This window comes from Psammomys obesus, unplaced genomic scaffold (assembly GCF_907164565.1).
Source record: "Psammomys obesus unplaced genomic scaffold, mPsaObe1.curated_primary_1811, whole genome shotgun sequence".
NCBI lineage: Eukaryota > Metazoa > Chordata > Mammalia > Rodentia > Muridae > Psammomys > Psammomys obesus.
This window is the reverse complement of record NW_026596046.1, coordinates 32,802,621-32,824,727: the sequence shown is the minus strand read 5'-3', so window position 1 is coordinate 32,824,727 and position 22,107 is coordinate 32,802,621. Positions and strand designations below refer to the sequence as shown.

The window sequence follows — 22,107 nt, the reverse complement described above, 5'->3', positions numbered from 1 at the left end:
ACAGACTCAGCCACCACCTCCTCCGCTCTTATCATTCCGTTGAAATATAAGCAGTTTGCCCTGTGCTGAGCCAAGCAGAGACACAAAGCTGTGACGAGAGGCAGTCTCCGGCCTCATAAGGATGCCATGCTGGCCAGAGTCAGTGGTGATGGTGCCAGCCCATGAAGTGGCCTGACTTTCCTGACTCAACCTTCAGGAAAGGCTTTCCTGGGGCGTGTGGCATGCACATAGGCCCTGAGGCAAATCAGCAGGGCTATTTCAAGGGCACAAAATAATTTAGCACATCTGGAGGGCAGATGTGTGCCAAAGAAAGTTTCCCAGGGTCTGTTGAAAAGCTATGGTTGCTGGAGCTGTAACTGGATGGCACAGTGCTTGCCTAGAAGGCCAAGGCTCCTTCGTCAGTCCCAGCAACACACACACACACACACACACACACACACACGCACACGCACGCACACACATAGCCTTAGATTAGTCTGTGTCCCATGAACAGGGGGAGCTGCTGGACAGGGGGAGGCACAGTCAAGATTGGTGGTTGGACAATGTTTTCTGCCTACCTTGGGCACTTGGGATGTAGGATCAGAGCTTGAGGAAAGGTGGCCATAATGGGAAAGGGAAGAGAAATGCTGATCAGGCCATATCTACTATGTAGCTCAGAGTTCCAGGGTAGGGAGAGTCTGGCCCCTGCTTCCTAGGCCAGTGTATCCCCTTCAGCCGCAGCCTTTCCTTGACAGCCTCCCACCTGTGCTCAAGTACATGGGTGACTACCCATCCAAAAGGACACGATCTGTCAATGAGCTCACTGACCAGATCTTTGAGGGGGCACTGAAGGCTGAGCCCCTCAAAGATGAGGCCTATGTGCAGATCCTGAAGCAGCTGACTGATAATCACATCAGGTGAGCAGACATGGGCTTGGGACCTCTTGAGGCAGTTGAGGCCTCATCTGCAGCAGGCTGTCCTCATCAGCCTGGCCTGGGACCCAAGGTCAATCTGTGAAGAGCCAAGAAGGGGCATCCTTTAGAGCAGTCCTCTAAGCCCGCAGCCCGGCCTGCGCAGTGGCCATGCCTAACACCTGTACTGACTCAAGCTGACGTGGCTGTCAGCCCAGTGGGCTCTCTGGAAAGGCTCCTGCCTGGCAGAATTGAGCCTCCAGGAGATCCCTCCTTTGCTTTCTTACTGGGCCAGCCTGAGGCAGGAGTGAAAAGTAAACCCAAGCCCACCTTAGAGGCCAGGGAGAGCTCTACATGGCTCCTCTGCCCAGCTTCACCGTCCACTCTGAGTAAGCTGCCTTTCAGGTTAACTTACTAAATGTAAGCTACAGTGTAAGGGATGGCAGGTCTTGTGGCTCAAGCTTGTCCAACAAGGTTGGGAACATCCCAGAGCCTCTGAGGTGAGACAGTCCAGATAAGCTATCAAATGACCTGTGGGAAGCAAATTGGAACGGAGGGTCAAACGCCGTTCCCCAGGAAGGGCTCTAGGCTACCTGTCCCGAGAGGGTGTAAGGACTGGGAGCTATGGAGGGGATTAGGACCATAGCCTCACTCATGGCCCCAGTCCTAGGTAAGACTGGGGACCATTGTGTAAGAGCCTCCCGACTGTTTAAATGCCAAGGTAGGAGCATTACATAGTGAGTGGCAAGAACTTATCATTGAGAATCTGTAAGCCCTTTTTGCACATTAGGCTTTTAAGGATATTGGGAAAGAGTCCTTAAGGGCTGTTGAAACTGGAGTGTGTTCAAGTTATTTTTATATAAATCTGTTTGTTTCTCAGTTTCTCTCTTAACCTGGCTATCACACTTGAGACTCTTTTATATTTGTTTAATAGCAAGCTTTACAGCACAAGAACTGAGCAGTTGTTACTCTGTTCTTAACCCTCTAAAACTAATCTGGTTTCCTCCCAGAATACAACCCAGAGATACTTGTACTTTGTAGCCTGCTCTGCTCCAGCTCCTCTCCTGATGTCACCTGGACTTCTGCCATGGCTCAACCCTATTTCCTCGTCTAATTCCTCCTCTCCTGCCTGGCAGGAAGTACAGACCTGCTCATAGATTGTCTGTAAGCTGCTTCATTAGCATATCAGGGGACAGTTGGGGAGCAGTGTTTACACAACATTGAGACAGAAGATTCTCAGAACAAGGATTGCAACCAGATGCGGGGGGGGGGGGTACAGAAATCAGCATTTGAATTACACAGTAACCTTAAGCCTACAGGAGTGGTTGTTAATGGATGCCCAGGAGTGGAGACATCCAAGACTATGTGGGGAGCTTACTGGGTTATGTGGCTAAAGCAAAGAGTATAGGGAGGGTCTTTAGGGACATTACGGGATAAAAGACTGTTAGGATAAGGGTCTGTGGTATCTCAAAAAGTCTTAGATGATTCTAGAGTTTAAACATGAAATTCCTAACTAGGAAGGAAACAGGACAGCTAGGAAGGACCAGGAAGAAATGGATGAAAATGTGTTTTGTGTCATACATGTTAAGAAGGGCATAAAGTGGGTTGTTGGGTCTTGCCATTAAAACCAGTAAGGCAGCCGGGTGCAGCGGCACACATCTGTAATCCCAGCACTCAGGGAGGCAGAGGCAGGCGGCCCTCTGTGAGTTGGAAGCCAGCCTAGTCTACAAAGTGAGTTCAGGACAGCCAAGGCAACATAAAGAAACCCTGTCTCAAAAAACAAACAAACAAACAAACAAACCACACAAACAAACAAAACAACAGTGAGCATTTGACTCTGGAGGGTCAGAAAAGGTATTCAGAGCAGAAGAAGTTGCTCCATATTTACAAAGAATGTCATTTAGGCCCCTGACTCATCAAGGGTTATCTGAAGTTGATTCACAGAGGTGGAAAATATGGGAGTCCATGTAGCCTCAGCAGCCATTGGTCCTCTGAGGGAGAGCCTCTCCTGTTTCACTGAGTATCTCCAGTCTGGGAACAAAGTCAAGGCCATTTGTTCTTTTTCAGGTTTGTCTGAGTGTGAGATCCTTAGGTGGAGAATGTGTTGTCCCTTTTCTCAAGAAATAGAAGGATATTCTATTGGGCCCCCGATCTGCAGTCTAGACATGGCCCTAGGGAAGATTTATAGCCTGGTGGCTTTGGGAATGTTGGCAGAAATGCCCAGGTTGGCCACAGTGGCAGCAGGACGGGTTCCTTCATCCTGAGTTTTCGCAGAGTGAAGGCAGGCGGGGGTGGCTCTGGATGGAGCCCCCAGTTTCTTGTGGGATGGGCAAGGGATAAGCAGCTGCTGCAGCTGTGCACCGAGCTTGTCCTTTGCACCTTTCACCTCCCTCTTTGGCCTTTCTGGATCTTGAGGTCCCTTTTTGGTTATTAAATGCTTAGGAGGGTGTATCTGGTAAAGTAGGGGAAAAGGAGTCTTGAGTCCCTGGTCTAGTTTTTGTAAGCCTGGCTTATAAAATTTACAGCCAAGATGGTGTGGCCCTTGGGGTCTGGACTGGAATACTTGCACGTGACCTCTGCTAGCCTAGGTTGAAAGACGGCATGGTTCCAGAACAATCCCTGTGTTACTTCCGGCCTCGTGTCATGGTTAAGATGTTTGAAAACAGCCTTTGTCTTCCTTTTAGTAGACAGGAGAACACATAACCCCAGCAGGTTCTTCCCCCATTGTACAGTGGTGGCCCGATTTGACCACTTTAATTCTGTATCAGGTGCACAGTGGAAGCTGGCCTGGCTGAGACAGATAAGAGCCTGGGCCCTGCCAGCCCAGACAGATGCTAAGGCCAGGTAGCTCTCCTCATACACAAAGCAAGGGGTTAGGTGGTCAGGTCAAATGTTTTGCCAGGTTAGGTCAAAGCCATAATGAACCCTTTAATTTCGTTAATTTGAAGGTAAAAGGATTTTGAGTAAATGGCCCTGGTTTAGATGGCATTTGGGCCAGAGCTAACGCGGGGAAGTGACAGTTACCAAGGTGATGCAGAGGTCCCTGTTAGTCCCCTTGTGACGACAGACTGCGGCTGGGGCTTGGTGTGTTTTTTCTTCTACTGCCGCCAAGGAAGGCAGCAGAGACCTTGGTCTAAATCTAGCTTGTCCCAAGATAGTGACAGCCCCGTTCTGGGGCCAGCAGAGCCCGACCTGTCCGTCTGCATCAGAATGGTGGACACAGTCTCCCATCTTTGCACCCCATGTTGTTGTTGTTGTTTTGTGAGATCCTCCCTGGAAGCAAACATGTCAGATGTCCTCACAGGCCAGGCCTTCCCCTGGGCACGATCACATCTGACCTCTGCGTGTCAGAATTTGTATGCTCTTAAAAGCCTATGTCAACACTGCCTTGTGCAGAGCCCTCCAAGCCTCCCTGCTCCATCAGGCCCAGCGAACCAAGCGGAGCCTGAGGGAATAGAGGGTCTGGCTTACCAAGATAGACACTCCCAGGAGCTCAGGCAGCATCACGCACACTTACTTCCATGTCGGCCCTCGGAGCACGCGTGGCTCTGGGGATGAAATCTCAGCTGACCCCGAGTGCTGAGTAGCGGTGGGCTTTCATTCTGGCACAGGAACCTTGTGTCCCCGTGGACTGGCGACTGGCCGAGCTGGCATGGGTGCATGGCCACACTGGGTAGCACCGTTTGGCTCTGGTTGCCATGGCTGGGTGTCTGTGCTTGTCCTTGGACAGAAGGTGTCGCTCCAGGAGGCGCAGACTCCCTCTGGTCCTCCTCCCACAGGTACAGCGAGGAGCGGGGCTGGGAGCTGCTGTGGCTGTGCACAGGCCTCTTCCCGCCCAGCAACACCCTCCTGCCCCACGTGCAGCGCTTCCTGCAGTCCCGCAAGCACTGTCCTCTGGCCATCGACTGCCTGCAGCGGCTTCAGAAAGCCCTGAGGTACAGGGGCTACGGAGGTGGGGGTGGGGTGCAGGGGCAAGCGCTGGGGAGGAGGGGCGCTCCTGGCCACACCCAGCTGTAGGACAAACCTTTGCTTCCCAGCTTGGTGCGGCAGGAGCTGCGGCCCATGCTGCGGCCTGGCTGCTCCTGAGAGGCTTAAGCCTTCTGGAGGACTGGGAAGGTAGCCCCGGGACGCACTGACGCACCCTTCGCTCTCCCTTTTCTCCTCCCTCCAGTCCCCATCCCACTTACTGGCTCAGAACTCTGGGCTCTGAGAGGCCACATAGCTGAGCCCTCGGTTGGACACACTGGGCCTCCTGTTTCCTCTGGTCCCCAGCCTGGTAGACCCAGGAACATGCCCCCCCTCCTCCCTCTCCCTCTGTATTTCAGAAATGGGTCCCGGAAGTACCCTCCGCACCTGGTGGAGGTGGAGGCCATCCAGCACAAAACCACCCAGATTTTCCACAAGGTCTACTTCCCCGATGACACTGATGAGGCGAGTCTCCACTCCCAGCCCCGCCCCCGCCCCACTCATGGGTCTCGCTCCCTCAGCCTGCCCAGGCTGCCTCTGACAACACCCAGCACCCCCACGGCTCATCCCCTTGCCGTTGGGTAGAGCCAGGAGGTGATTAAAAGACGATACACACTCCTGGGATTAGGTTCCCTCCACCTTGGTCCTCCCCCAACTCCCCCCTCAGTCAGGCTTTCCGTCTTGAATACACATCTTAACTTGTAGCAAGAAGAGTAGTTTTAACACCCGCCTGATCCTGGAGGCTCAGAGATGCCACACCAGAATTCTGTGGCAAACATAAAAACGGTCCCAGAATCCTTCCCACCTACATCCATCCCGTCTCTCCTTCCTTCTCACAATCTGGGCTGCTTTTTCCAGGTCCACACTCTTGGTTGCTTTTTTTTTCCATTCCCTCCCCTACCCCCCCCCACACTCCCCAGCACACACATACTTCCTGTGAGTCCCCGCCTCTGCCTGGTCCAGGGAAAGTGAGATCTGGGAAGAGCCCGGTAGGAGCTGCTTTCTTCAAATGCTACATGCAGATCTGGCTCCACCAATAGGTCAGGGGTCTTGAAAGGGAGGAAGTCAGGTGGGAAGGACATCAGAGGGGGTGGGTGGGGCCCTGCAGATGCTGAGTGAGTGCTTCCCCTAGGCTTTTGAGGTGGAGTCCAGCACCAAGGCCAAGGCCTTCTGTCAGAACATCGCCAGCCGGCTGCTCCTCAAGTCTTCCGAGGGATTCAGCCTTTTTGTCAAAATCGCAGACAAGGTGGGTCAGCCCATCTTTTTGAGACTTGCTGGGGTCCCAGGAGCCTGTAGGGGGTGAAGAGGAGAGAGGCACCTGCTTGGAGCATCTGTCTGCTCACCTCCTTCCTGCATGGCCAGAAGGCTCTCCTCACATGGCACAGCTGCCCCTGTCCTCTGTCCTCTGAGGCACAGCATGTGGCACCAAATCTCTTCTGAGAATCACATGCCCGGGTGCCCTGTGCTCTGGATTCACAAGGCTCATTTTCTTTGTCCCTCAGCAAATTCACCCTTGAAGTAACCTTCACAGGGTAGAATGAATGCTTGTTGCTGCTTCATCAGAGAGGTTAGGTAACATACCCACGATCACACAGCAGGGACCCAGATCCAGGCATGCTATCCCTAAAGGTATCACAAGTCAGCCCTAAAGTCTCCTTAAAGGGAAGGCTCCCTAGAGCATCCTGAAGGAAGACCTGGGTTTTCCCTTCCACTGGTCACCGACATTCTATCTCACTTCCTGTCAAACATGGACACCAAAGACAATGTCTACAAGGTCCCAGGTGCAGAGGATGTGTCAAAGCCTGTAGAAGGAGCTGGACACAGATGCCAGGAGCCAGTTGAGGCAGAGCCTGGTCTTGGCTATGTTGCATTGGGCTTGTGTAGTTTTTGGTGTGCCAGGCACTGATAGGGATGAAGTCATTCCAGTCAGGAGGCTGGTGTTCCAGAGATGCTGTGTAGGCATAGGTGGTACAGGCGGGCCTGACACACAGAACCCCTCTGGCTTGGGGTGGAATCTTCCTATAGAAGCAGCTGACAGGACTGTTGGTGGGAAAATCAGAACCAAAGCAAATGGGCTGTGATGGCTACACCCTAGGTCATCAGTGTTCCCGAGAACGACTTCTTCTTTGACTTTGTTCGACACCTGACAGACTGGATAAAGAAAGCACGGCCCATCAAGGATGGTAAGGGGCTGGGCTCTGGGATGCTTAGAGGCATGGGGACAGGGTCGTGCTGGCCCAGAGCCAGGCTGTAAAGCCCTGTGCTCAGCCAAATAAGGGGCAGTCGGGGCTGGTGTCAGCCTGGCAGGGTCAGGGGACCTTCTCTTCTGAGTGTGACCAGCTGCCCTGTGCCACAGGAATTGTGCCCTCGCTCACCTACCAGGTGTTCTTCATGAAGAAGCTGTGGACCACCACGGTGCCGGGTAAGGACCCCATGGCCGACTCCATCTTCCACTATTACCAGGTGAGCTGCGCCGTGCCCTCTGCACCCTCTGTTTCAGTAGTCTCGTTGTCTTGTTGCCTTCAGTCCTGAAGGCTTGACAGATCACACTTCTTCTGAGGTCCTTGTTAGCTCAGACTGTTCCGTGCCCTGAGTCCTCTGGAGGCAGGGGTCTGCTGGTGTGGCTGAGCCTGTCCAAGCCCTCTTTGGAAACCCAGAGGGACGCTCACAGGCCGAGCTTTGTCATGTCTACCTTTGAGTCCTTCTATTTAGGCCTCTGAAATCAGCATGTTCTTATTTTGGAGGAACAAACAGACCCAGAGTCCAAGCGGTACTGTTCAGGTCACACGGCTGCTGGAGCTGTGCTCCATCTTTGTGACTGATCTCAGTGTTCTGCGCTTGCTTGCAGCCTCCGCTGTGTGCTTAGCCTTGAGTGAGAAACCAGGATGCCTGGAAGGCGGAGATGGGACAGTGACCCTGTGGTGCAGAGTATGAGGACCTGGGGGAAGAGCCCTCCTCATTCCCACAATGTTCCTCCCCACCCCGCCAGGTCACCGAGCACACATTTGAGAGTCAGATTTTACCTCTCCCAAGGGCTGACTCGCTAGCTGCATGCTTTCACTAACTGAATATCTGAACTACGTCTCATCTCCCTGTCGCCCTCAGAGCTGGGATACTCTGCTACCTCTTCTCATGCAGGTGTGACAGGTTCCTCTGTCTCCCTCAGCTTGACTCTCCTTCACTGCTCTGCAAGGAGTAGCTAGCTACCCTGCCTCCTAGAGCCGCTAGGGGGCTTCCTGTTCTTCTCAGGGTCTAATTCCAGATCCTGGTGCTGCTGCTCCTGCTGCTGCTGCAGTGTAAGGCCTGGCTCGGGCCACTCCAGCTACAGCTTTTCAGATTCTCAAGTGCCGCCCAGCTTTTGCAGTGTCGTCCTGCAGAGGGCCCTCAGGCGCTTCTCCTCGCCTGCTGAGCAGTTCGAGGATGTCCTTCCTGTCCCCAAGTCTAGTCCTTCACAGTTGGTGTGGTTGCTGATGTCTGACTTTTCACTTGAGATTGTGGGTTCCACAAGAGTGTGTGTTGTGGCTTAGGGGCCTGGGTCATAGTCAGTCAATGTTCAGTGACTATTGGCTGGACTGATGGATGGATGACTACATAAACTGGTGACGGGCTGAACGGATGTGTGGAAGGATGAACGTAAGGTGAATTCCAGGCAGATGGGTGGCTAGGTGTGGGTGGATGGATAGATAATGGGTGGAAAGGACGATTGTGGGTAGATAGACCCGTAAGTAATGAGGGATGGTGGGTAAGTGGAAGGAAGGGTGGGTGGACAGTGTTGGACTCTGGCCTCTGATTAGCAGGGTGTCCTGGCCTGCCTCATTTTCCCTTAGTGGTGGATAAGATGGATAAGCCTGAGATTCCTAAGGCTCCAGGAGCCTGTGGAATGCTGCTGCCCAGAGGCCTCCTGTCTGCTATGGCCACCCTGCTCTACAGAGGCCCTGGCTCTGGGTCTGGAAGTTCAAGCGAGTAAGAGGACTGTGCTGCTACTGAAACCCTTAAGATGATCAACAGGAAGTTGCTAGGGAGGAGGAGCCCAGGAGAAGAGGGATGTGGAACTGTGTCCGGGTTTTCCCTCTTGGAAAAGAGTCAGCTCACCTCACTGGCTGTCGGAACAGCCGTGGACAATGCTCCGACCTGGCCTTCAAACTGCCAAATGCTGGGACCGTGCAGCACCTTTCCTGGCCTTTGCATCCTTTGAAGTTGCAGCGCCAGCGGAGGCAGGGAATCGCTGGGCCCATACGTGGGGGGACGACAGGAGCCCCTGTCCTGGTTCACCCGTGCCTGCCACCACTGTGTTTCTGACAGGAGCTGCCCAAGTATCTCCGAGGCTACCACAAGTGCACCCGGGAGGAGGTGCTGCAGCTGGGCGCGCTCATCTACAGGGTCAAGTTCGAGGAGGACAAGTCCTACTTCCCTAGCATCCCCAAGCTGCTAAGGGAGCTGGTACCCCAGGACCTCATCCGGCAGGTCTCACCTGATGACTGGAAGCGGGTAAACATGGAGGAGCAGTGGGAACGGGGACTCCCACGATGGGCCCTTGGGTACCCCGGGGGTTGAGGCAGCTAAGGGGAATGCCCCTCCTGGGTGGTAAGGGAGCCCTCTGTTCCGTCTCCGTCTGTTTCACTCCCAAAACCCCTTGCAAAGGATTTAGTGGCCCTATGGTGTTAATTTGTCCCATCCTGTTTGTCAATGTGACCTGAACTTACTTGATACCATCTGGCTGGTCTGCTTGGTTTGGGTGAATCAGAAATCAGTTGGCTGGGGTAAGGGGGGACCGTGGTAGTTGGCAATGCTGTCTATGCTCTGCCTGGCTCTGACAGTGTGCACGGCCAGAGGTAGAGCTGTGTAGAGCCCACCTTAATTCACTTCCCCCACAGTCCATCGTCGCCTACTTCAACAAGCATGCAGGGAAGTCCAAGGAGGAGGCCAAGCTGGCCTTCCTTAAGCTTATCTTCAAGTGGCCCACCTTTGGCTCGGCCTTCTTTGAGGTGAAGGTATGTCTCTGGGAGACCTTCAGGGGGTCGGTAGGGGCAAAGGGTTCGGGGTGAGATAGCAGAGAGCCTGGAAGGAAGGTGGCAGCAATTGCTTTGAACACCTGCTGGCACAGAAAGGAGGGAAGCATCCTCAACTTTACCCACCAAGGGAGGCAGTCACGTAAACAGGCCAGACTAATGGAGGGTGGCTTGGTAATAGTAGGCCCTCTTGAGGTAGCAGAACCAGAAGGCTGTCCCCTGGGTGAGGGGGTAATCTAGGGTGGCTTCCTGGAGCAGGTGATAAGGGGTTTTCAGGAAGTCCTCCGTCAAGGGTCCTTTGTGGACAAAGGTCCACAGGCCTGAGCGCTCTGGCCTGGGCAGGAAATGAAAAAGGTTAAGTGTGGCTGAGTGTGGTGAAAGGCAGGGTGGCAAGCAGGTGAGGGGCAGGGGCTCCTCAAGGGACAGTGAGACCTGGAGGTTTGGGACCGGGACGAGAGTACCATGTAGCTGTTCTGGCTATTGGGAAACCTTCAGATTAAAAGAAAGGACATAGTAAAAACTTCTGGGGAAGCAAGCGGGAAAGGATGGAACCTCTGCTGGGTGGGCAGAGGGAGAAGCCAGGAGGCCATGGCAGGGTGGGCTGGCTGGTACCTCTGGCACATGGGCAGCAAGCCAGGTTGATTTTGTCCTGCCTAGGCTGGCTTCATGTCTGTCTCCAAACTCCTGCCTCGCTCTGGACTGCCATCTGATGGTGCCTCTGTTTTCTTTGCTAGCAAACTACAGAACCAAACTTCCCTGAGATTCTCTTAATTGCCATCAACAAGTATGGGGTCAGCCTCATTGATCCCAGAACCAAGGTGAGCAGGGCAGGAGTGAGCAGGTTGGGGTTGGGACTAGCGGAGGTCCCAGCCAGAAGCCCTTTCAACTATGGCCCCACTCCTGAGCCCCTGGGTGCCCATCTTGGAAGGCCGCCTGTGCATGCTGCATTGGCTTATTCATCTGTCCCACCCACACTGCAGCCTAAAACATGCCACCAAGTTCTTGCTGCTAAGTGCCACAGAGTCTTTTTAGGCTTCGGCTTTTCAAAGGCGCTGGAGGCCACAGACTGCCACCCCTTTCCAGAATGTTCTCTGCCTCTCTGGTCAGGATGGCAAATGACGGGAGCCTATGCAGGGGTAGCTATGCTCACGCGCCAAAAAGACCAGTCCCGCTACGCCCCCAGCTGTGCTCCTGAATGGTTGGTGAAGATCACTCATGGCTGTCCTCTTCCCCTTGCTGCACGGCAGCATGGCCACATGGGCTCTCTGTCTTTATCATTCTTTCTCAGCCATTTTTGGGCTTCTGCTCTACACAATCCAAGGATACTGTGTCCTTCCAGGCTCTTCCCTGACCCACTTTTCTCTTTAAACTCACCCAGGCTATCTCATTGAGACTGACAGTTGACAGTGCTCTCAGGCACTTGAGTTTCCATATTATCCCCTAAGTCCCCAACAGCCTCCAGGGCTTCCTTGGGTGTCCACGCAAGGCATGGAGAGGAAGCTCGCTGGCAGCTGCACACAGTGCTGCCTCGCTCTCACGTTCCTTTCCTCGTGTGAGGGCCCAGGACCTCTTTGGGGGGAATAGCTGCGGGCCGGAGTTGGGGTTACTGAAGCTGGAGGTCATGCCAAGCATGTGTGTGTCTACCTGCTCTCCCAGGACATCCTGACAACTCACCCCTTCACCAAGATCTCCAACTGGAGTAGCGGCAACACCTACTTCCACATCACCATCGGGAACCTGGTCCGTGGGAGCAAGCTGCTCTGTGAGACCTCACTGGTGAGAGTGCCCCCTAGTGCCCGGCATAGGTCTCTGGCTCTCCTGCGTGGGTCTGTTTGAAGCCTAGTTTAGGTCCGGGAAAAGTTGCTCAGCTGGGGTGTAGGAACAGATCCGTCCTTCAGCTGCTGTTTTAGTATTTGGCCATTGAGCCTGTGGATGTGGGCCTTCAGCCCAGCCTAACAGAAGAGCCGTTAGCAATGAGACCTCCTCCATGAGCCCAAGCTTTTAAGGTGCTGTTTACCTGGTAGTGTTTGCAGTCACCCCTGAGGGAGGCATCCAGGATTACAGGGACCACAAGCCCGGGGCTCATGATGGCAAGATGAACCCAGCCCCCCAAGTGTGTAGGTGGGGACAGAACTTGCTTTGTTTCTGCACTGTGAGCCCTGCAGAGTGTTCTGGGAGCCACCTCTGTGTGTGAGGGGCTGGTGTGCTCCCCTATGAGCCCAGCTTACTTTTTCACCCCTGGTTTCAGGGATACAAAATGGACGATCTTCTGACTTCCTACATCAGCCAGATGCTCACAGCCATGAGCAAACAGAGGAACTCCAGGAGTGGCAGGTGAACGGTAGAGGCGATGCTAGCTCAGGCCCTGGCCATCTAGGCAGGGAGGCTGGGCTGACCATCTCTGCTGGGGCTCCGACCTCTCTGCCACGAGGTCATGACTTTCCTGCACCCACCTATGGCGTCTGGGTTAGCTGTCACCCTGCTTCGTTTTGGCCTTTCTGCTGTAAGAGCTTGTATTTCTTGGATACCTCTCCTGATTCAGACCAGCTCCATCAATCAACCTCTTTTGACCTTCTGTATACTGACGGGACAGAGGACTCAAAGACAACTTAGCTCTCTCAGTACCCGGAACAACCAAACCATATGTGCATTGAACTGGCGGAAGCCCATGGGACTGGACTCTGGGTCCTCAGCACTGGCCCCTGCCATAAGCACTACCGCTCTCTGGATCCTCTTCAGTATCTGATACTCTCTGATACTCTGCTTAGTATCATCTGCTTCAGGAAGGCCCCCTAGATGACCTCCTGAATCTAGACAAAGCCTCCTGATTCTCCCTGGATCACTTCTGTATATGACAGTTCCAGGTCCCTGCTGGTCTCCCTGACCACACGAGGGCATAAATCATGTGTCTCATCCCCTGGTCTCGTGGTGGTCTTTGCTGGAGGAGACAATGTGGAGTCAGGACTCAGACCTGTTGGGGAGCGGCCCGCGAGGCTTCTTCTTCCACCTTCTGACCAAGCTGCTTTACATTTGGGGTTAGGCATGCTTAAGCTAAGTTGAGTCTTAAAAGACCAGTTGAGACAGGATGATGTTGGGGGAAATTATGGCCACTGGTCAGAGAGGGGAAGGCCGTGTGTGTGTGTGTGTGTGTGTGTGTGTGTGTGTGTGTGTGTGTAAGGGGTAGAGTCTAGGGGAGGGATCACTTCCTGGCTCTGAACTAGGGCCAGTGTGGGGACAGAATGGCCCTCACATCATGCCAGAAGCGTCTCCTTGGTTTATCAAGACACATTCAAGAATAATGGCACCTCCTCAGGTGAACTGCTCACAGCCAGTGGTGACTGGGTAGATCTGGGGCTGGGGCTTCAGCTGGGACAGAGCAGCCACCGATGTGATGGTGAGAATCCCGTTGATCTGGTAATGTTTGGGTCTCCATCAGGACCTCCCTGAGACGTCACATTAAGCACCCGGGCCCACCACATCTGTCTGCCTAACCACCCCAGGGGGCTCTGTCTGTGGGAGAGGGCAGCTGCTGTTACAAGCGGAGACACCAAGCCAAGCAGCCTCGTTTTTGGAGCGGATGCTGTGCTTTTGAGAAGGAGGGAGACGCCCGGCCCTATAACATCCACATGGCTTCCCAGTCAACCAGGGCCGGGGAGAAGCTGCGGTTACAGTTCATTATGTCATGCTGAGGGGAAGGGTAAGGTCTGGGGGAGTGTGAATGGATGAAAAAATCATAGAGCTCAGCTCACTCTTGCTGACATTGGGCTCCCAGACAGAGCGGGTCTCAAGTGAGTGCTCTGAGCTCTATTTTCCTGATAAGCCCGAAGGCTACTTGTTAGTGAACACGGACGGGACCATGACATTGTGAACCTCAGGCATTAGGAGGCAACCCACTGCAGACAGATCAGAAGACGAGGGTGGGATGAAAGCCTTGCCCTGGCTCAGGCCCACGCCACCGCTCCTTCCCTGACCCAGGAAACTGTCCCCACCACACCGTCCCAGAGTCTTCATCAGCCTGGTGACCATGGAGGGGGCAAACAACACACTGGCTTCCCGAGCGGTTGCCTTTATTACAAGCTGAGGTGACCAGTCATTTCTTCGGCAGGAAGTACAACAGAAGCATAGGAGGGGACAGCTCTGCAAACCCAGAGAGTAACCAGCTCCAGGGCCATGACCGCGTACCACTGTTTGCCTGGCCTGGCTCCTGAGGTGCGTTCCTTACAGTGGCTGGCCAGAGTGCTGCTCCTGAAAGCCTCAGTGGCCTGTGTGTGAGCCTTCTTGACCACCCCCTACCATCACCAGACTTGGGCTCAGAGAGGAAGAGAAGAAGAGGGCAAGGTGAGGTTAAACTTTCTCCAGTGGGGAGAAGGAGGACAGGATAGAGGAGGCATATACCATGTAGACAGATTCCTGGGAGGAGAACTTAGCTCTAAAGGGCTCACAGTGTTGTTCAGTGAGGACTGTGCCTAGTGATCCCCTAGCTTGGAACGTGGAGGTTTGATGATCCCTACAGGGACACTGGTTAGTTGCTATTCCCCTTGGAAGAGATGGTCCTTTTGGGGGATCATTAGTGATTTCACATCCCTTTTAGGAAACTTTGGTGGTTCAGTATGCCTTTTGGAAGCCCTGAGAGAGCAGCATCCTCTTGGGGGCCCTTGAGACAGAGTATTTCCGTGGGGGTCACTGGTGGCATGACACTAACCTCTCCCTTAGGGAGATACTGATGGTTTGATATTCCTCCTGGCACGTCCTAATGGAAAAATGCTCTTGCTGGAGGAAATCTTGTGGTTTGAGAAGCTCCTCTTTGAGGACTGCTGTGCGATGGAGAGAGTTTGAATATCTCAGGTTTGTTTGCATTTTGATCCAGGACAGCTGGAAGGTGGCTAGAGTTTGCCTATGGCTTTCTTGATGGTTCCTGAACTCCTGTGGGGGGAGAGAAAAGATAAACACAGATTTATCAACTGTCACTCTCCAGATTTTTGTTTGCTATCTGGTGAACTCATAGCCATCACTCGTATGTTAGAACTGTTTCAGGCCACCGCTGACTTATGCTAACCTTCTAATCCCTGCACAATTTTGTGCAAACTTTGCAGATAACCCTTCAGTTCATCCAAACACAGAAAGGTGGTTGTGTGATCCACAGAAGTGTTGGAAGGCAGGGAGTGACACTGGCTTCAAGTGATCAGCTGTGACGTCACACTCTTAAACTCCCAGCACTTAGGAGGCGAAGGCAGGAGGATGACAAGTGAGGCCAGTCTGGGCTACAGACTGAGGTCCTGTTTCAACCTACCCCTCAAAAAATGAACACTTTCCCCCACCAGAATGGGAGAAGCTTTGACTTGTTTCATATCATGTTCCCACGATTCAGAAAAATGTCCCATACTAGAGGCTTAATATATCCTACTACTTTGTTGATTGAAGAACATGTAGTGGGGAGCTAGGGAATTTAGATCTACTTTCAGGTAGAAAATCAACTTTATAAGTGGGTAAAGTAGAAAGAAAAAAACTTCTTAAAGTTATTTAAGAGTTAACAATATAGTGAGGAATTGTGAGACCCAACTAAAGAAGAATGTATCAACTCAAGGAGGGAAGCTTATCCCAACTGTATGCTTCCTGCAAGACACTCATTTTAGATATTAAAAACATAGAGGTAAATGCTTCTAAAAGATAGGTCACACTGACACTAAAGAAAAGTCAGGGTTTCTATTAATATCATACCAAATAGATTTCAGAATAATACTATCACCCAAAATAACGAAGGTTATCTTATTATTGACTTAATTTATGTTCATAGTATGGTTTATCCTATTAGAGAATGCATTATTTTCATATACACATGGAAAAAATCTATCAAGATAGGCTATATTCTGGGCATAAAAATAGTCACAGTAAATATAAAGGGACTAATAATCATTCTCTATAAATGATTATAAAATAAATAAAACTATATTCTCTGGAAAGAGAAAATTAAATTAGAAAACAATAGCATATTTCTGGAGAAGTTGGAGATGTGGGTATAGCTCAGGAATAGAATGTGGGCATAGCAAGTAAAACAAAACAAAACAAAGCAAAAAAAAAAAAATGAGCTCCAATCTCAGCCTCCACTAAGAATTTCCTCAAAGACATTTGAAAATTTCTCTAATATTTGGAACAAAAAAGTTCAGTTTTTTATTTTCAAAACAGTATATATATATATATATACATATATATATATATGTATATATATATATATATATATGTATGTATGAAATGTCACTGTATACAACCTGTATGTAGTATGCAATGATCAGGTCATGGAAACTACCATATCTAGTACTCAGATATAGTTCTCTTTTGCATATATTTTATTTATTTTTTTGACAAATTCATTCATGTATACAAAGTATCTTAATCACATCCAACCCAATTTCCCTCTATGACTCCCCCCAGACCCTTCCCAAAACTTTTCAACTTAATGTCCTCTTCTAGTGTTTTTTTTTTTTTTTTTTAATAACCTATTGAGTCCAATTGGTCTTGCCTGCATGTGCAAGAGGGTGGGGTCATTCGCTAGACCATGGCCACCCTCTTTGCAGTCACGCCCCCTCCCCAGGGGCCATCAATTATCAATAGTTCCTCAGACATGGGTGGAGACGCCTAAGTCCTGCTCTACACGCGTTGGAATGTTTACCGACCAGCTCGATTGTGTGTAGGTCTTGTACAAGGTAATCATAGCTACTGTGGTCCAAGAGACAGCATTTCACAACCCTCTTCCTCAGCCTCTGGTTCTTACATTCTTCCCATCCTTCTTCCCTGATGTTTCTGAGTCTTGAGGGGTGAAGATAAATGTCTTGTTTAAGATAATCACTTATCAAGTCTCTTCAGCACTTTGACCAGTTTTGTGTTTCTTCATTAACTGTTCCTCTCTATGCAAAGGAACTTCCCTGGCCCAGGCTGAGGGTGGCACTAGTCTAGGGGTTTAAATGTAAATATTTAAAAGGACTCTTGACAAAGTACCCAACCAGGGAAATAATGGTAGGATGTGCTTCCTCTGAACTCATTAATTCCTCAGCCATAGGCTTTTGACCGAGTATATAGTTTCAGATGTTTATTCCCTTCTGTGGAGTGGGCCTTCAATGCAATCATAGAGTGGCTGGTCACCCCAATCTGAATTCGTGTTAATTAGGGCTATCTGTGCGTCGGCTTGCTGTTGTCGTAGCCATGTCTAGCTTTGGATGCAGAGCAATGCTGGCCTCTTAGAATGAGTTTGGAAGGGCCTCCTCCCTTCATCTCTTTGAAATAGTTTGGGAAGAAGTTGCATACGTTCTTCAGAAGGTTGGTGGAACTCAGGAGTGAAGCCATTCAGCTGCAGACTCTTCTTGAGATGTGACTCAATCTCTACTGTCGACTGGATTTAGAATCACCTTGGAAACACGCCTCTGGGTGCGTTTGTCAAGGGCTTTCTAAATTAGGTTAACCGAGTTACAAAGACCTACCCTACATGTGGGTGGTACCATGCCATGGGTTGGGGGGCCAGCCTGAAAATCCAGGGGAAAGCTAGATGAACGCTAGAATTCATCACTGCTTCCTGACTGAGAATGCAGTGTGCATTCTCTAGCTAGCTAGACTAGCTGCCTCCAAAACTCCAGCCACCACACCTTCCCTGAAACACGGACTGTATCTCCTTGAACCGTAAGCTGAAGTAAACCCTTCCTCCAGGAAAGGTTTTTGTTTTCTCAGGTGTTTGGTCACAGCGACTAGAGAATTAATGCAAAAAACTTACATTTCCAATCCAGCCTCATTGCTCACTGTGCGTTTAGGTTCCCCATGTCCTCACGGCTCAGTCTTAGTGGGTGACTAAGTCGAGAAGTCTAACTGTTTCTTCTAGGTTTTCCAATTTCTAGCATATAATTGTTCATTTTTTCCCTTGTGATCCCTTTCATTCTGCTAAGTGATGATGCCTCAATTTTCATTGCTGAATTTAAAATTTGGTCTTTTATCTTTTCAGGAAGCTAATTTGAGCTCACCAATTATTTGTATATTTTAGTCTCAATTCTGCTCTGATCTTTGTTATTTCTTGTCTTCTAATAACTTTAAGTTTGCTTTGATATTTTTCTAATGTCTTGAGTTTCAGCTAGTAGGTTTTTTTTGTACTCTTTTTTTGTTTGTTTGTTTCCAAGACAGGGTTTCTCTGTGTAGCCTTGGCTGTCCTGGAATCACTTTGAAGATCAGGCTGGCCCTGAACTCACAGCAGTCTACTAGACTCTGCCTCCCTGAGTGCTGGGATTACAGGTGTGTGCTACCATGCTTGACTGCTTCCTGCCCCCCACCCCCATGGCCATTGCTTTCTTTAAATTTCCCTCAGTACTGATTTTGCTGTATTCATGGGTTGATTTTGTTTTTATTTTTGTTTTGATTTTAAATTTTTTTCTCTTTTGTTTTTTTCAATAACTCATTGATACCATAGCATGTTTAGCATGTTATTTAGTTTCTATGATTTTGTATTCATATAATATCTAAAAGCCCTCTTGTTAATTACTGCTCTTATTCCATTGAGGCTAAGAAAGATATATGCTATGATTTCAATTTTTAAATTTTGTAGACACTTGTTTTGGCTTAACTTTTAAGAGCTGTCCTGGAAAATGCTCTGTGTGTGTAGATGAGAAGAAGGTATATTCAGTAGCTGTTGGATATGATGGTTTGCAACTCCTGGGTCTGTTTGGTCTATTACAGAGTTTAATTCTAATGTCTATTGATTTTGTGTCTGGATGCTCCATTTGCTCGTAGATGAACATGGGGTGTTGTTATGTTCAAGTCTGTCCTCTTTTACAACTAATGTTTGCTTTTGCAATTTGTTACTCCAGCACGGAGTACGTTCACATTCTCTTGTTCCTTCGGCAGCTTGACTATAATACAAATCAGAGAGGATGATTTTTGTCAAATTTATTAAGGTGCCCTTTGAATTTCTTAGGCCTTATGGATAATTTTCCCATTGTTTGGAAAGTTTCCAGCAATTAATTTACTAAGGAGATTTTTCATTTCTTTTATTAAAAGTATTTTAGCTTTTATTTTATGCATATGACTACCTGAATGTATGTATGCACGCTGTGTGCATGCTCGGTGCCAGCAGAGGCCAGAAGACACTGAATTCCCTGGAACTGGGGTTATAGAGGACCATGAAGATCTTCTGCAAGAGTAGCAAGTGCTCTTAAATGCTGGGTCATCTCTCCAGTCCAGTTGAAAAGGCTTTTCTATGCGTTCCCTTATCTCCTTTTCTGAAACACCTATAATGCATGTTTGCTTATATAATGCTGTCTCGTAAATCCATAAAGTGGTCTCCATTTTAAAAATATTTTAAGACTTAAGTTCAGAAATTCTTTCTTCTACCTGATCAATTATGTTGAAGCTCTCTACCATGTTTTAAATTTCATTTCTTGAGTTCTTTAGATCCAATATTTCTTACTGGCTCTATTTTATGATATATTTCCCTGATGACTTTTTCATTCATTTTATAAACTGTCTTCTTGAATTTTCTTATCTCACCAAAGTAAGCTTAAGATTCTTTAAGCTTGCTTTTCTGAATTTTTTTCAGGAAATCTGTTTATTTCCTTTCCACTGGTGTATGTTGACAAAGTGTTACTCTGTTCTTCTCAAGGAATTGTAGTGCTTGTTCTTATCATCCTTCGTATATTCCTATAAAAACTATGATGGCTCAATAGCTGCCTCTATCAACATTAGGTAGTGGCTTTTTTTTTTTAAGACACAGACACAGTTTCATTATGTAGCACTGGTTGACATAGGATTTGCTGTATAGACCAGACTATTCCCAAATGTGTTGCAATCATCCTGCTCTGCCTCCTCAAGGCTGGGATTACAGCTGTGTGCTGCCATGCCCTGCCCTATAATTGTGGGTTCTGTAGAAAATGGGCTTCGTTGACTAGTCCATTGTGGATTCTTTGGCACAGTGCCTGTGTCACTTCCTTGACTATAATCCACATTAGCAAAGACATGGGACATCTCAGCCTGGGATGTAGACATTTTAGGATTTTAGTGCTAGCTTGGGTGCAGCTCCGTTAGGCAAGATAGCACACTCTAAGGCTGCACAAGCTGACCTTAAGGCTCTCCCATGCTAACCTGCTCAGGCAGCAGTAGGCTAAGTTGAGAACAGGGTGTTCAGCAGCTCCTCAAAAACTGTGAGGGGCCAGAATGTTGTTCACGCCACTCATGAAGGTCTCCTTGGTTACCTTGTGGGGCCTCTGCAGGACAGAGCCTTTCGGGCCTGGGTCATCTGTTGCTTTCAGGGCAGCAGGAAGTGCCATGTGGCTGTTTGCTGCGGGCTTCTATGAGCTGCCCAAATGCTTCCCATGGCTGCAGGGCTGAGTCTGCACAGCTTCTTGGATGTTTCATGGGCCTGGAGGGGCAAGGTCTCAATGTGGTACTGTGCAACAAGAACTTGAGTGGGTAGGAAGGAAACATGTGTAGTCTGGGCTCTTCCTCTGGGAGGTACAGCAATATAACCTTGTAGCTCCCCAAAGTAGGTGGAGGCCTGAAAAGGCTACAGGATACTGCAGGACTAAATACTTTAGGTGTCTGAAGAGTGGCTAAGAACTTGTATGAGCCACCTGATCACACCAGCCAAGTCTGTTGGCCTCAGTTCAACGCTCAGGACACACATGATGGAAGAAGAGAACCAGCCTCCGTGGGTTGTCTTCCAGCTGCCACACACGTGCTGTGGGGCGTGCACACTCATACCCAACAGACACATAGTAAATAAGTTAAAATGTAATGTATTTTTAAATGTGTTTCTTTAAGGAAAGTAAATTAGAGAAGATGTTGAAATGAATGAAAATGAATCCTCAATGGTTGCTGTCTCTTTCCAGAACTATGAAAGAATAATCCAGGCCAGAGAGTTTATAAACAGTAGGAGCTTACCTTTCTTAGCTTTAGGGACTAAACCGCCAGAAGTGGCTGGGACCTGTGGCTTCTGGTGAGAGACCCCTTCTCCAAAGACGGTACTTTCTGCTATGTCATCCAAATGAAGTAAACCTGTGTATTCATGGGGGTGGAGCAGAAGGTCAAAAGAGTATGAGGACACTCCATCCAGCATCAAACCTTCCCATGAGGGTGGAATGTTCATGTTGAATCTTTCCCCCAAATAATTCTGAATACAACCACATTGGGTGGTAGGTTCCAGCATGGGAATTTTGGAGGGGGCTTAGAGTCAAACTACAGCAACAACATCATGGGATCATGGGATCATGGAAACAGTGTTTAACAAGACCCTAGGGAAAGAAGTCTTAAATCAGCTACTCCAGCCACCACCTTAAGTTAGAGAAAGGGGAAGCCAGACAAACCTCAAGCAGGAGAAAGAAGATAATAATAAGAGGAAAATCAAAACCCAAAACCGAGTCTTTGAAAGGACAAACAAAATTGATTAAACTCTTACTAGGCTGATGAGAAACAAAATGGCATAATATGCCAATATTGGGAATAAGCCGGGGGAAATGAGGATAGGTCTGATATAAAAAGAGAATAAGAAGTGAGAACAGTGGCAAATTATTGTAATCCTAATACTCAGAAGCCTGAGGCAGAAGGATTGTGAGTTTGGGCCCATGCTGGGCTCCATAGTGAGGTCCTGTCTCAAAAATCAAACTAAATGAAACACTAGAAGAACTCAGAGCATACAGATATAAAAGAGACTAAAACATGCTATGCTTATAAATCTGAGGTTTTGGAGTAGATATTTAAATTTTCCTTGAAAGATACAAGATACTGAATAAATAAGCCCATTACTTTACTGTGAAGAAAATAGCAGCTACAGATGGCTTCACAGAAGAGCAGAGTTCATTTTCATCCTAAGTAGCTAACACTGCTAAGATATGAAAACAAACAAATTACAAAACAGTATTGCTCATGGAAACAGACACAAAACGCTAGAGAAAATCTTATCAAACAGAAGCCCATACACATCAAGTACAGTGTGTTCCAAGAACGCCAGGTCATGTCAACCCTGGAAATTAATGCGTTAAAAGAAACACGCACAGTCAATCAGTAGCTGCAGAAGAAGTGCTGGAAAGGCCAAAGCACATTCCTAAATGCTTTTTCAACACATTACTCATAGAAAGGAACTTCGTTTCACCCTCAGAAGGGGCATTTATGGGAAAACTCAGGTACTATCATGCCAGATGTTTTTCTATTGGCATGGACATTCACTCTCAGCACTCACAAATTACTTGTAATTCTAGCCAATGTAATAAAAATTGGCT

The 22,107-nt window shown here is 49.2% G+C and overlaps 1 protein-coding gene across 2 annotated transcripts in view; it reads left to right on the top strand.

The window, feature by feature from the left end:
* The window catches only part of Myo7a (myosin VIIA), a 53,808-nt gene extending 41,056 nt beyond the window's left edge, over positions 1–12,752 (top strand). For both annotated transcript variants that reach the window (XM_055623521.1, XM_055623522.1), the window contains exons 37-47: positions 743–896; positions 4,670–4,825; positions 5,216–5,321; positions 5,989–6,102; positions 6,952–7,039; positions 7,213–7,319; positions 9,159–9,344; positions 9,731–9,847; positions 10,600–10,683; positions 11,522–11,641; positions 12,114–12,752. In XM_055623521.1, the coding sequence (XP_055479496.1) occupies positions 743–896; positions 4,670–4,825; positions 5,216–5,321; positions 5,989–6,102; positions 6,952–7,039; positions 7,213–7,319; positions 9,159–9,344; positions 9,731–9,847; positions 10,600–10,683; positions 11,522–11,641; positions 12,114–12,203 (1,322 nt within the window). In that variant the 3' untranslated portion in view covers positions 12,204–12,752. The remainder of the gene's footprint in view (positions 1–742; positions 897–4,669; positions 4,826–5,215; positions 5,322–5,988; positions 6,103–6,951; positions 7,040–7,212; positions 7,320–9,158; positions 9,345–9,730; positions 9,848–10,599; positions 10,684–11,521; positions 11,642–12,113) is intronic.
* Positions 12,753–22,107: the final 9,355 nt, after the last annotated feature.